General features: G+C 43.9%; 1 protein-coding gene across 1 annotated transcript in view; it reads right to left on the bottom strand.

Annotated features, from left to right (window-relative positions):
• Positions 1 to 10341: 10341 nt before the first annotated feature.
• LOC123732784 (multiple C2 and transmembrane domain-containing protein 1-like) overlaps positions 10342 to 15968 on the bottom strand; it is a 37946-nt gene continuing 32319 nt past the window's right edge. The window contains exon 5 of the mRNA XM_045712054.1: positions 10342 to 10435. Within this exon, the coding sequence (XP_045568010.1) occupies positions 10364 to 10435 (72 nt within the window). The 3' untranslated portion in view covers positions 10342 to 10363. The remainder of the gene's footprint in view (positions 10436 to 15968) is intronic.

Below are 15968 nucleotides of genomic sequence, written 5' to 3'. Positions count from 1 at the left end.
AAGGCAAAGGGTGGCTACTTTAAAGAATCTCACATATATTTTGATTTGTTTAACACTTTTTGTTTACTATTATTCTACAATAGTCCAAATAAAGAAAACCCTTGAATGAGTAGGTGTGTCCAAACCTTTGACTGGTACTGTATATATTAAGGAAGATTGGAAATCATGCAGACAATTACATTGATAGAAGCCACAATCTATATACAATACTAAAGATGATCTACCCACTAAAGAAAAATAGATAAATAAAAGGAATCAAGGAATCAAAATACAATTGAGATTCACTCCATCTATTCACTCGAACCCCTTTCCAAAACCGTGTTCTTCGAGTTAGGCCAGGATTCAATCGAACCGCAGGTTGTCCTTAATGCGGCTTTAAAAGGCAATGTTCCCGAGCTAGCGGAGATCTCACTCACTAGTAAACAATGTTGACTCAATCGGAAATTACCTTTAAAAGCTGCACTGTCGACAACCACCAGTCGGATTGCACTGTCCTAGCAACACCAGGGATTTGGTTTTGATTTATACTGAACAAATGATAAAATGCAACATGTAAAGTGTTGGTCCCATGTTTCATGAGCTGAAATAAAATATCCCAGAAATGTTTTATACGCACATCGTATTTCTCAAATTTTGGGAACAAATTTGTTTACATCCCCTGTTAGTGAACATTTCTCCATTGCGAGGATAATCCATCCACCTGACAGGTGTGGCATATCAAGAAATTGATTAAGCAGCATAATCATTTCACAGGTGCACCTTGTGCTGGGGACAATAAAAGGCCACTCTAAAATGTGCAGTTTTGTCACCCAACACAATGCCACAGATGTTTCAAATTTTGAGGGAGCATGCAATTGGCATGCTGACTGCAGGAATGTCCACCAGAGCTGTTACCAGAAAATGTCTTTTTCATTTCTCTACCATAAGCCGCCTCCAACGTCGTTTTAAAGAATTTGTCAGTACGTCCAACCGCTCTCGCAACCGCAGACCACGTGTAACCATGCCAGCCAAGGAACTCCACATCCGGCTTCTTCACCTGCGGTATCAACTGAGACCAACCACCCGGACAATTGAAAATGAAACTGAGGAGTATTTACTGTATGACTGTTATAAAGCCCTTTGTGGGGGGAAACTCATTCTGATTGGCTGGGTCTGGCTCCCCAGTAGGTGGGCCTGGCTCCAAAGTGGGTGGGCCTATGCACTCCCAGGCTCACCAATGGCTGCGCCCCTGCCCAGTCATGTGAAATCCATAGATTATGGTGCTAGCTAGGGTTGACCACAACTCACAAGGACCAGGAATAGAACATCACAGTACAACCACTCAAGAGGCAGGTTCAAGGCTCTGTCAGAGCATATAACTTACTCAAACTGAAACTAAGGCCTTCCTTCAAACATAAAGGTCCATGGAGCTTGGAGAGTCTTCAGCAGCTCCTGCTGCTCTCCATGTGGCAAACCCCCAATGCGTCTTCTTCTTTGATGGGGTTTAACGGCGGTTGGCATCCAATGTTAATGGTGCATTACCGCCACCAGCTGGATGGGGTATTGAATAAGAAATGTAAAAACCATTGCAGGAAAGGGGGAAAATGACATCATACAAAATACAAAATTAAACATGTCAGCCAACAAAACCCATCCCACTTCTTCAATCACATTCCACCTCAAAATACATCCATACACAGACTCAGGGGCCTGTGACGGTGGAACATTCACCGACAGGATTTCTTGCACTGCCTCAGCTGTGAAATCATGAAGACCCTTACCCATGACACCTCATTCTCCTCCACCGTTGCAGCATTTCACTTCTTCTGGCATACAATACTCTTCCCTTCTGCACACACTTGACACATGACCAAATATTTGACATTCATGACACTGAAGGGGCTTTTGCACAAAAGCTTTTAGAGGGTATCTCATGAATCCTAACTTTATACGTATGAGAAGGAGAGACTCTTAATCAAAGAACAGTAGCATGGATGAAGTAAAAAAATACTCCATCCACTATACAGGTCAGTCAACAGGTCAGTCAACCACTCCATCGATGTCTTCAGTAATATCCTCTGCCTTTATTTCTTGCACAACCCCAGAAATAACCCCCTTGATAGGTGCCCTGCTATGAATATCCATGCAGGAAACATTCCAGACCAAAATCTTTTTGAGTCTTAAAACAGTCTTACATTTTTTTTAAATATACCACTTCTTGTGACTCTCACTGACTCCACACCTTCCTCCAACACAACGGATTTATATATAGTTGCAGGTGGGTCAGGAGTCAAAATAAAGCACACAGCAACAATCTCTCAGCAGTAGCACCTACTGGTGCTTTCAGTAGCAGTTCTACCCTGCTGTTCTACCATGCTGCTCAACACTTGATTTCAGAGCTCTTGAAAGGGTAACACACTGGGGTAGAAATCTGTTGAACATGCACACACGCACGCAGACTCAAAGTTCTGTCTTTGCTTTTGGCAGTGGAATCATCTATTGAGGGGTCCGGAGGGGTCCTGTCATGTTTGTTCACGTAGTGTCCTGAGAGAGGCACAGGACAGAGATGGAAGAGCTTCATCTGTGGGCCACGTGGTGTGGTAGCCAGGGGTAAGACCCCCCCGGCTGCCCAGGGAACAGCCTAACCCTAACCTAGCCACACAGACAACGGTGAGGGATGACCTGTTTCCTGAGAGGGGAACATCAATGGAGAGCGTGGCTTATACTGTAGCGTGTGTGTTAGGAGAGATAGAGATTAGAACATGAGAAGTGAGGATGGTGTGTGTCTGTCAGAGAAGAGGAGAGATGGAGAACAAATAACCCTCAGTTCCTTCCTGACCTCTTGTGGGGGGTAGGTATGTATGTCGTTGCTGGGTACGTATGTCGTCGTTCATGGGGCTGTGTGGTGTGCTGTACAGGGGTTTAGATGAAGGGGTATCAGACAGTGGAGACACTCCCAGACTAATAAATTATCTGGTCAGAGGATTCACAGAGGGGGTAGAAGGGTTCTCTATCCCCCTCTGTGCACGGTGAGACTAAAACACACAATCTACATAGTTACACATGCTTCAGATCACCCTTCTGTGTAAAATCATACACAGTCCTACACATGCCTGTGGCTGGCTATGTTTTGGCCTTTGTGAAGCTCAATGACTCACTATATTGGCAATGAATGAAAAACCTTCAAAGCTTATACAAAATATTTAATATTTTTCAAAATAATCTACGTACATCAGGTGCCTTTATATCGTCTTAATAGATGTACATTATTTTCTCATACTGCCCACCCACCCCAAAATCCCCACCTTTGTCCTCTAGAACCGTTGACCAGGACAGGGAAAGTGAAGGCGATGTCACAGGAAACACTGCAGGCAGTGCTTGACTTGGACTGAAATAGGTTCCGGTACTCATTTTGGGTGCCAGTACTGTTTATATTTAGGTGCAGGAGCTCCACAATACTTTTGAGATAATATTCTATAAGAGGAACAGGAGCTCAAGCAGTAGAAAATGTGAGGTGCCGGTATTCAGCTCCGGTGAGCTCCTGCCCTAGTCAAGCACTGACTGCAGGCGAAAAGACCTCAGAGAGAAATGACAAGCATACAGCTACACAAGATCATCAACATCAGACCATTTACAAGCATAGAGTAAAAAATACTTTAAACCATAAATGAACAAGGGCTACTATGTACATCATTCAAAAATGAAGTCAAGGTTAAAAAATGGGTGCAAATGAAAGTGCCTTTTTCCTTTATGTTTGTCAGATACATTCTCTGTCTCATCAAAACAAAATCACTTTTAACTTTGCTTTTAAACACAGCCAATACAGTTTTATAAAACTCAGAGCATTTGGATGCAAGACCACACATAATATACCACCACAATTACTGTAAATTATAGCTACCACATACAGTAGTACACAAATATACATATTCAGGTTTACAAAATGTCCCCTTCAGGCAGTACAAAAGACACAAAAGAGTATTTTGGTGAGGATGATATTAATCGTATGTCTAGGTCTAGTTCTCCATGGAGCATGTTATTGTCTTTCAAGTGCATTCCTCAAAACAAACTAAATCAATGGCCTTCCAAAGTGACAGATCTACGCTTGCTGAAGTTTAAGCGATGGAGAGGGAGACGTGGATATGGAGGAGTGGAAGGCTTCTCAGATGTAGCCTATGCTGTGATCTTTCAAAAGATGCTCTAGGAGAGACCCAGGAGACTTTCCTTTCAGACAGGGCTGTGACCCCAACCACTGACGAATGAGAGCGGGAGAGAGAGAGGGATGATGGGGGGGATTTAGTAAAAATGGTGCATGCACAGACACGCGCGCACACACACACCCCTGCCGTCTCTGGTCCAAGTCCCCTAAGCGTCTTGTTTTGTCACAGCGGCTGGCTGGCTGGCTGCTCATCTAGCTCACCCTTCAAGTTCAAACTCAGATCCACATCCATCTCCTGTGCCAGAGGAGACCGACAACCAACAACCGACAAGGGCGGCAGGTAACCTAGCAGTTAGAGCTTTGGTTCAAATACCTGAGCTGTCAAGGTGAGAAATCTGTCAATGTGTCCTTGAGCAAAGCACTTAACCCTAATTTGCTCCGGGGCACCGTACTACTATGGCTGACCTTGTAAAATAACACATTTCACTGCACCTATCAGGTGCATGTGACAATAAAACACCTATTTTCTTATTGATTTTAGTCCGGAGCTACATGCACACACACACAGCATACACACACACACACACACAGCATTTATACACACACAGCATTTACACATATCATTCACACACATAATTTACACACAGCATATACACACACAGCATATACACACAAAGCATATACACACACATAATTTACACACAGCATGTACAAACACAGCATATACACACATCATGTGCACACACAGCATTTACACACAGTATTGAAACACGCAGCATGTACACACATAGCCTATGCGCACACAGCATTTATACACACATATACACACACGCAGAATTTACACACAACATTTAAACACACAGCATGTACACATACAGCATTTACACACACAGCATGTACACTCACAGCATTTACACACAGCATTTACACAAACAGCATGTACACACATAGCACATATACACACACAGCATTCACACACAGCATTTACACACACAACATATATACACACACAGCATTTACACGCACATACACACATAGCATTTACACACAGCATTTACACGCACAGCAGGTACACACATAGCATTTACACACAGCATTTACACGCAGAGCATGTACACACACAGCATGTACACACAGCATGTACATACACAGCATGTACACACAGCATTCACACAGCATTTACACACATAGCATATATACACACACAGAATTTACATGCATAGCATATACACACATAGCATTTACACACAGCATTTACACACATAGCATACTGTATATACACGCACAGCATTTACACACACAGCATGTACACACATAGCATATACACACCCATCATTTACATATACATTTATACGAACATATATACAATCAGCATTTACACACACAACATGTACACACAGCATGTGCACACATAATTTACACACACATCATATACACACAGTATGTACACACATAGCATATATACACAACATATACACATACAGCATATACACACACACAGCATTTACACACACAGCATGTGCACACACAGCATGTACACACAAAGCATGTACACACAGTGTATGGGCACACACCAAGCACACAACTAGCTTGTTTGCTTGCATAAACACATATGCACAGGCGCACACACACACACACCACACACAGGTCCCTTGAAAGAGATCACAGTTGAGCTGTGGGCACAGGAGGTGGGGCAGATGGAGAGGGCGGCCAGCCTGGGGCACAGCGTCGGAGTGTGTGTGTACTGTATGTGTGTGTCTGTCTGTGCCCACTGAGGCAACACATGTGGAGATGAGAGGAGAGGAGACCAGCCTTTCAAATAAGATTACTGCTCGGGCTGCCTAAGGCCTGCCTGGCGATTGTGTCTGCACAGGGTGACATCTATATTAGCTCAGTGGCACAGCAACAAGCCACACTCTCCTGCCTCTGCTGGGGGAAATGACACTACGTTTCTGGGTAGAAAAACACTAATCTGGGCTATCGATGGGAGTGAAGACTGGCATATCGGCAGGACTGCAGAAGTTTTTAGTTTAATTTAAAATAGGGTGTTTGATGTTTTAAAGTTTCCACATTCATTTGGATAGTCAAGTACCACTGGGATAGGGTGATATATATATATATATAGGCCTACCAAGTGAAAAGACATTGCACAATGTGGGATTTGTGCAACTCGACGTGTACAAATACAGCATTTGATATTGAAATGAAGGGGTGTGTCTGTTTTCGTTTTCTATGTACAGTGAGCAAGCAGCAAAACATGACTGGAGGCTAACAGGCTAATAGCTAATCAACATGGTAACTCACTGTATACTGGCTGAGATAGAAGCTAATCAGCATGGTAACTCACTGTATACTGGCTGAGATAGAAGCTAATCAGCGTGGTAACTCACTGTATACTGGCTGAGATAGAAGCTAATCAACGTGGTAACTTACTGTATACTGGCTGAGATAGAAGCTAATCAACATGGTAACTCACTGTATACTGGCTGAGATAGAAGCTAATCAGCATGGTAACTCACTGTATACTGGCTGAGATAGAAGCTAATCAACGTGGTAACTTACTGTATACTGGCTGAGATAGAAGCTAATCAGCGTGGTAACTCACTGTATACTGACTGAGATAGAAGCTAATCAACGTGGTAACTTACTGTATACTGGCTGAGATAGAAGCTAATCAACGTGGTAACTTACTGTATACTGTATACAGACACCACTCAGGAGAACAGAGAAACCACTCAGGAGGATAGAGAAACCACTCAGGAGGATAGAGAAACCACTCAGGAGGATAGCGACACCACTCAGGAGGATAGAGAAACCACTCAGGAGGATACAGACACCACTCAGGAGGATAGAGAAACCACTCAGGAGGATACAGACACCACTCAGGAGGATACAGACACCACTCAGGAGGATAGAGAAACCACTCAGGAGGATACAGACACCACTCAGGAGGATACAGACACCACTCAGGAGGATAGAGAAACCACTCAGGAGGATAGAGACACCACTCAGGATGATAGAGACACCACTCAGGATGATAGAGACACCACTCAGGAGGATACAGACACCACTCAGGATGAAAAGAGAGACATCACTCAGGAGGATAAAGACACCACTCAGGAGGATAGAGAAACCACTCAGGAGGATAGAGACACCACTCAGGAGGATACAGACACCACTCAGGAGGATAGAGAAACCACTCAGGAGGATAGAGAAACCACTCAGGAGGATACAGACACCACTCAGGATGATAGAGACACCACTCAGGAGGATATAGACACCACTCAGGAGGATACAGACACCACTCAGGAGGATACAGACAGCTCAAGAGGTATGCTTAGATATTACCTAGAATTAAGAATAATGATTATGGCTCTAGATTGCAGGAAAAGCTATTTTGGGTGTTTGAAAAATTCTAAATTCTCCAACTTATGGATGGTGGAGCAAGCCTTCCTCCAGACCATACCCCAACCATCCTCACGTGCCCCATCAGATTTTTGCGGTGTATGATGCCCCTGCTGGTTTTGAAATGTGTCTTGACATATCCAATCTACCTGGTAAATAGTAGTGATGGTGGAAAAAAATCACTTTTTGCGCTAGTTGGCTTTACCTGCACAGTATTTTTCCTTTAAAGATTGTTCTCCATCATCTTTTTAAATATGGAGCCAATTTGTTTTGAGCACTTTTATTTTCATGACTGATCAAATCTTGCTTTCTTATGGCTCTCTCTTGTCCCTCTGCAGCAGACATATGGTGAGCAATATGTTTGGAACATTCAGTCTCAATAACATTACAAGCGAACCATATAAAATCGTGAGAATCACAATACATTTCGTTTCGGCACCTACAGTGCCTTCAGTAAGTATTTACATCCTTTTACTTTTTTCACATTTTGTTGGGTTACAAATTGGATTAAATGAATTTAATTGTAATTTTGCGTCATTAATCTACACAAAATACTCTGTCAAAGTGGAAGAAAATGTTGAAAATGTATAAAAGATGAATGAAAAATAATCACTGATATATCTTGATTAGATAAGTATTCAACCCCCTGAGTCAATACATGTTAGACACACTGATTAAAGCTGTGAGTCTTTCGGGGTAAGTCTCTAAGAGCTTTGTATACCTGGACTCTACAATATTTGCCCATTAATCTTTTTTAAATTCTTCAAGCGCTGTCAAGTTGGTTGTGGATCACTGCTAGTCAGCCATTTTCAAGTCTTGCCATAGATTTTTTAAGCCGATATAAGTAAAAAACTATGACTAGGCCACTCAGGAACATTCAATGTTGTCTTGGTTAGCAACTCCAAGGAGAATTCATCTCCCAGTGTCTGTTGGAAGCAGAATGAACCAGGTCTTCCTATAGGATTTTGCCTGTGTTAAGCTGTATTCCATTTATTTTTATCCTAAAAAACGTTATAGTCTTTGCCGATGACAAGCATACCCATAACATGATGCAGCCACCCCCATACTTGAGAATATTGGACTCTGTGTGTTGGATTTTCCCCAAACACATCGCTTTGCATTCAGGACATAAAGTTAATTTCTTTGCCACATGTTTTGCAGATCTACTTTAGTGCCTTATTGCAAACAGAATGCATGTTTTGGAATATTTTTTATTCTGTACAGTCTGTCACGTCCTGACCAGTATAAGGGTTATTTGTTATTGTAGTTTGGTCAGGACGTGGCAGAGGGTATTTTGTTTATGTGTTTCGGGGTGATGGTTTATGTAGTAGGGTGTTAGATTTATTATTTCCGGGTTTTTGGGGTTATGTTCTAGGTTTGTATTTCTATGTGGTTTCTAGTCTTTTGTATTTCTATGTCTAGTTTATTGGGGTTGGACTCTCAATTGGAGGCAGGTGTTTTCTAGTTGCCTCTGATTGAGAGTCCTATATATGGGTATGTGTTTGGTTAAGTGTTTGTGGGAGATTGTTTCTTGTTTTGCATGTGTGAGCCTGACAAGACTGTTTTGTTATTCGATGCGTTTTTTTTCGTTTTGTTATTTTGGTGTTCTCTTTAGTTAAAATAAATAACAAGATGAGCATCCACATTCCTGCTGCGTTTTGGTCCTCTATTCCCGACGACAACCGTTACACAGTCTTCCTTCTTTTCACTCTTAGGTTAGTATTGTGGAGTAACTACAATGTTGATCCATCCTCAGTTTTCTCATATCACAACCATTAAACTCTAACTGTTTTAAAATCCTTCCTCTCTGGCAACTGAGTTAGGAAGGACGCCTGTATCTTTGTAGTGACTGGATGTATTGATACACTATCCAAAGCCTAATTAATAACTTCCCCATGCTCAAAGGGATATTCAATGTCTGTTTTTTTTTTTTTACATATCTACCAATCAGTGCCCTTCTTTGCAAGGCATTGGCAAAACTCCCTGGTCTTTGTGGTTGAATCTGTGCTTGAAATTCATTACTCGATTACAGATAATTGTGTGGGGTACAGAGATGGGGTAGTCATTAAAAAATAATGCCACTATTATAGAATTAGTCCATGCAACTTATTATGTGATTTGTTAAGCACATTTTTACTCCTGAACTTATTTAGGCTTGCCATAACAAAGGGCTTGAATACTTATTGACATTTCAGGTTTTCATTTTTAATGAATTTGTAAAGAATTCTAAAAACTAAATTCCACTTTGACATTACTTATGGGGTATTGTGTGTAGATCAGTGATACAACATCTCAATTGATTCCATTTTAAATTCAGGTTGTAACACAACTAAATGTGGAAAAAGTTAAAGGGAGTGAATTCTTTCTGAAGGCACTGAGTATTGTGATAATATCGTATTGTGAGGTCCCTGGCAATTCCCAGCCCTAGTAAGTAGCTTTGGGATGGTTCAATTATATGTTCCTAATGGGGTTATTATGGAGAAATCTCTGAAACCTCAGTTGAATGAACTCATAAGTGTGATACTCATAGTTGAACATTACGAGGACGGCATGACATGGACATCTGTCAGACTGGTTCAGTAAACACCTGGGTCTGAAATAGTCTGCTATTTCATCCAAACTCATCTCTTTGTAATAATTACACTTCGGGAGCCTGTACAAGTACATATATATTTTTAAGTCAGTAGAAGAGAGAGAGAAAAAAGAGAGAGAGAAAGAGAGACAGAGAGGGAGAGACTTCAGCTGGTTCAAACCAGTGTTTCTCTGCTTCTTGGCGTTGGACGGGTGAGGAGGGAAGATTCCGTGGGCGGGCAAAGCCAGTTATCCCGGGTTGTTTTTCTTTCTTTTATTTGGACTATGACTGGGATCCACTTTCAGCTCTCGGTACTGCACCTGTTAAAACACACACACACGCATATATATATATATATATATATATATATATATATATATATATATATATATATATATATATATACACACACACACACACACACACACACACACACACACACACACACACACACACACACAAAGGGGGGAGAGAGAGAGCGGGCGGTCAGGTGGGGAAAGCGAAGGATGCTGGGGTGGATAGAGTCAGTGAGACCCCTGGGAAGGCTCAGTGTGTCCATTCGTCTGTCCGTCAAGCTGTGTGGAACAGTGGCCTGGGGGAAGGAATCACACAAACAAACAGAGCAAGGCAAGGGTTCATGGGAAAGCTTGGAGAGAGAACAGAGCCATGGAGGCTATACAGGAAACAAAGGTTAACCCTTAACAAGCCGTGGCTAGGGCTCCAGCCGCATTGTAGCAGTGTGTTGTGTTGCTCCATCTATGAAACACTGTGATATGCAATGCAAACTGTATTACCATGCCTAGGCTTGAAATCCACAGTACGTTTACAAGTCTGATGAAGAACAAAGTCAGATTGAGGCCAACTACACACAACCTCCATTAAAATAAACACAATTCATGATTTTCTTCTTATGCGGTGTTCTCTAACAGAATAAGGGACCAGACAGTCGTAACACACCTATCTCCAAATCACACTAAATAAACCAGACCTGTGTGTGTCCCGGGCCAGGGGAGAATGATTTCAAGTTGAAGGCCGACCGTGGTACTACAGGCATTGTTTCCAGAAAACAGGATCACCCATTATAGTGAATGGGGAAATGGCGATCTTCGTGGTGAAAATTCGTGGATATAGAAAAAAACATCAAACACTATCATGGTACCAATAATTGGTTCTATTTCACCAGATGTATTTCCTGGAACCACGTTAATATCACACACAGACAAAGTCAAAATTATAAATTAGTTGCTAATGGCAGCCTGCAGTACCTCGGTTGGCCTTCAATCAGAGGGGATCAGCACTGAGCTAGCATCCAATGTCACTTCCTAGAGTAGCTCAAAGTGCCCATGCGATGTTTCCAAAAACTCTTCCATGTAGCAAGGTGGTGAGATGCTGAAATTATACTTTCTGATCTTCAAATGCACCAATGAGCATTCTCATAGGAAACAATGGGGTGATATCATCGATGGCTTGGTCCATATTACTTTTACAGTCTATCGTCATGGTGTGGTCAAAAATACCTGTAGTCAGAAAGGCCATGTTGGACATTTGCTCCCATGCTTATATTCTCCAACCATGATGTAGACTTCATGTTAATCCCCTTTCCCTTTCTCAACCCCCTCCCTCCCCCTTCCCTACTCCCACTCTCTCCCTCACTCACTCTCCTCTCAGAGTTGGCTGCAGCGGGCTGGCTGAAAGCGGCCCTTTATTCCAGGCATTGTGTAACCTTCTCTCTCAAATCCACCATAATTAACAGACACTGGAAAGATGAGTGACTTCATGAGCCACGGATCCACGAACCATCTGTCACTCATGGATCACGAACCACATCCAGTCTGAACCACCCTGAATGTTCTGGTGGCTCCAGAGATGACTTAACCTGGCAGAGGACAGAGAGGAGGAAGGGAGAGGGAGAGGGAGAAGGAGAGGGAGAAGGAGAGGAGGGAGGAATAGTGGGAAGGGGAGGGAGAAGAAGAGGAGGGAGAGGGGGAAGGAGAGGAGGGAAGGAGATGAGGGAGAGGAGGAAGGAGATTAAGGAGGGAGCGAGAGGGGGAAGGAGAGCAGTCAGGGAGCGGGGGAGGGGGAGGGCTGGGGACCAGGGATAAATGTTTGTTGACCTGGCTGAGGCTTTTATCTTGGGGTAACCAAACCAGTACAGATTCTACAATACACACAGAGAGAGAGAGAGAGAGAGAGAGAGAGAGATGGGGTGATTTATTTTAGATTCATTACAATGTTTTATTGCAACTCAACATGAGGAAGGTGTTCCTAATGTTTGGTATACTCAGTGTATGCCGAGGAGGACAGGGAGCCAGTGGGGGTTTCTACAGAACATTCTCTTTCATCCAGAGAAAGGATAATGTACTAGGTAATGGGTGTTCAAGCATCACATCATAGTAGCTTAGCCTCAAAAAACCAAAGACTGTCACTCTATTAGCCCCTCACTTACAGAGACACAGTTCCGCAAGACACTGCGAGGCACACACTCTCCCGGTATCACTGAAAGCCTGAAGTACATTACACTCCACACTGACTGACACCCTGTAAGATTTGATAGACAAGTGACTGACATCCTCTAAGCGTTCCCCTTCTCCAGTGTGGTCGCTCTGTTCGCTGCAGCCGAACACAAGAATCTCTCATCATGGCTGTCTGAGAGCTAGCTAGCTGCTTTCCCATTTGTCTCCTGCTGCTTAACAGTACCACTTCAACAGGCAGTGTCTAACCCTTCATCTGTCACACGAAACATCTCAGACACATCAGCCTGTCATTGAATTAATCCCCCCCCCAGTCAACCACACACTGTCTGTATGCTATTTCAACTCCCCTTTACAGCAGTCACCACCAATGTCCCATAAAGGGATTGGTGACTGGAGTCCATGTGTTCCTCCTCTTCTTATCACTAGCAGCACCAGGTGGGGCTGATTCAGAGCTACACTGTCCACGGCCTACAAGCAAAATATCTTTCAAAACATTGGATCAATTTACAGCTGAACAAATAAGGACAGGGTGAGAGAGTGGAGGAGCACAGAGTGGAGGAACTAGAGGACCTGGTTCTGTACATATGTACTGGTCCTGGTGATGATGAACACAGACCCAGGGGAGAGGGAGAGAGACGGGGGAAGAGAAGGATTCCGGCCACAAAACAGTGGGGTGATGACAGATACTGTTTTCATGTGGGTTGGGATCCTTTTCTAGTCTGGCCAACTAAAGCAGCCACTGGAGCAGGAGCCCAGGGGACCCAGGTTTTTATATGGGCCCATCTCATCTGTGCTGCTGCTGCTGGGATGAACGGCTGCACTGTGTCAGTCAGGGTTTCATTATGGGAGCTTAGGGGGCCGTGGCAGAGCTGGTGGGATGCCACTGTCTGTCGAGTGAGGCTGAGATCATGCCATGTCCATGAGTGATGGAGTGAATGGGTTCATGAATGATTGAGTGAGTGAGTGAGTGAGTGAGGTGAGTGGTGAGTGAGTGAGTGAGTGAGTGAGTGAGTGAGTGGTGAGTGAGTGAGTGAGTGAGTGAGGTAGTGAGTGAGTGAGTGAGTGAGTGAGTGAGTGAGTGAGTGAGTGAGTGAGTGAGTGAGTGAGTGAGTGAGTGAGTGAGTGAGTGAGTGAGTGAGTGAGTGCACATCTGGGGGTGGGACAGGTTCACTTTAAATAAGTGCTTTGCCAGGAGACATTTGGGTCACTTTCTGGAGCACAGAAACAACCCTGATCTGAGTTTTGTTGTTTGTATACTGTAGGCCATCAATCCACTGTCATACAACATTAGACATCTTTTCAAAGGCAAAGCAGGGAGTGAGGGTAAAGCCTACAACACATCCCATGCAGGACAAGGTAATATCACTGCCTGTTAAAATCAAATCAAATCAAAAATGTATATGTCACATGCTTCGTAAACAACAGGTGTAGACTAACAGTGAAATGCTTGATTCCAGGTCCTTTTCCAACAATGCAGAGTTAAGATAAAGATACAAAAACATAGAAATAGTGACACAAGACAAAAATACACAGTGAATAACAAATAACAATAACGGGTAAAAATAACATGGTTATATACTGTATAGGGAGTAACAGTTGGGAGTCGATGTGCAGGGGGACGAGGTAATTGAGGTAGATACATATAGAGATGGGTAAAGTGACTAGGCAAACAGGATAGATAATAGACAGTAGCAGCAGCATATGTGGTGAGTGTGAATATGTGTGGCATCAGCATGCATGTGTGCGCGTGCTATGTGGGTCTGGGCATATGTAGTGTGTGTGTTGGTATGTCAGTGTGTGTGACTGTGTGTGGCGTCAGTATGCGTGTGTGCGCGTGCTATGTGGGTCTGGGCGTATGTAGTGTGTGTGTTGGGATGTCAGTGTGTGTGACTGTGTGTGGCGTCAGTATGCGTGTGTGCGTGTGCTATGTGGGTCTGGGCGTATGTAGTGTGTGTGTGTTGGGATGTCAGTGTGTGTATAGAGTCAGGGTCAATGCAGGTAGTCATTTAATTTGCTATTTAGCGGTCTTGTTTTGTAGTCATGGCTTGGGGGTAGAAGCTGTTCGGGGTCCTGTTGGTTCCAGACTTCATCGGTACCGCTTGCTGTGCGGTAGCAGAGAGAACAGTCTATGACTTGGGTGGCTGGAGTATTTGACAATTTGTTGGGCCTTTCTCTGACACTGTCTGGTGTGAAGGTCTTGGATGGCAGGGAGCTCGGCCCCATTGATGTACTGAGCCGTACTCACTACCCTCTTTAGCGCCCTGCGGTCAGATGCCAAGCAGTTGCCATACCAACCGGTGATGCAGCCAGTTAACATGCTCTCAATGGTGCACAGGTAAAACTTCTGGAGGATCTGAGGGCCAATCCAAATCTCTTCAGCCTCCTGAGGTGGAAGAGGCACTGAAGTACCCTCTTCACAACTGTGTGGGTGTGTGCGGACCATATTAATTCCTTAGTGACTTGGACACAGAGGAACTTGAAGCTCTCGACCCGCTCCACTACAGCCCGATCGATGTGGATGTAGTCCACAATCAGCCCCTTTGTCTTGTTGACGTTGAGGGAGAGAATGTTGTCTCTGATCTCCTCCCTATAGGCTGCCTCATCGTCGTTTGTGATCCGTCCTACCACCATCGTGGTGTTGGAGTCATGCTTGGCCACGCAGTCGTGGGTGAACAGGAAGTACAGGGGGAGACTAAGCATGCACCCCTGAGGGGTCACACTGTTGAGGGTCAGCGTGGCAGATGTGTTGCTGCCTACCCTTACCACCTGGGGTGGCCCGTCAGGAAGTCCAGGATCCAGTTTTAGAGGGGGGTGTTCAGTCCCAGGATCCTGAGCTTGGTGATAAACTTGGAGGACACTATGGTGTTGAATGCTGAGATCTAGTCAATGAACAGCATTCTCACAAAGGTATTATTTTTGTCCAGGTGGGAAAGGGCAGTGTGCAGTGCAATAGAGATTGTGTCATCTCTGGATCTGTTGGAGTGGTATGCAAATTTGAGTGGGTTCAGGGTGTCTGAGATGATGGTGTTGATGTGAGCCATGACCAGCTTTTCAAAGCACTTCATGGCTATGAAGTCAAACGCCTACAATTCCCCCAAAAAGTTTGCAATTTGGGATTGTCTGTTGCTATTCAAATCAAAATCCTTCTGGGGAACTATACAAACAAAAGTTTGCATGTCAGGAAAAACTAGTTTTCAGAAGGAAAGGAGGGAACCAGATAGAACAAAAGAAAGAGGAGAGAGAGGTCTCTCAGAAGAGCTGCCAGAGAGAGACACGTCACACGTTCCATTCCTCCTTCCGGGTGACAGGCCTGCCGGTGAAGCTCTTGCGGCTCCGCTCGCTCGTGTTCACGCTCACCCTTCCTAATAAAGCTACGCCG

The sequence above is a fragment of the Salmo salar genome, unplaced genomic scaffold (assembly GCF_905237065.1).
Source record: "Salmo salar unplaced genomic scaffold, Ssal_v3.1, whole genome shotgun sequence".
NCBI classification, from domain to species: Eukaryota; Metazoa; Chordata; class Actinopteri; order Salmoniformes; family Salmonidae; genus Salmo; species Salmo salar.
This window is presented reverse-complemented; position numbering and strand designations above follow the sequence as displayed.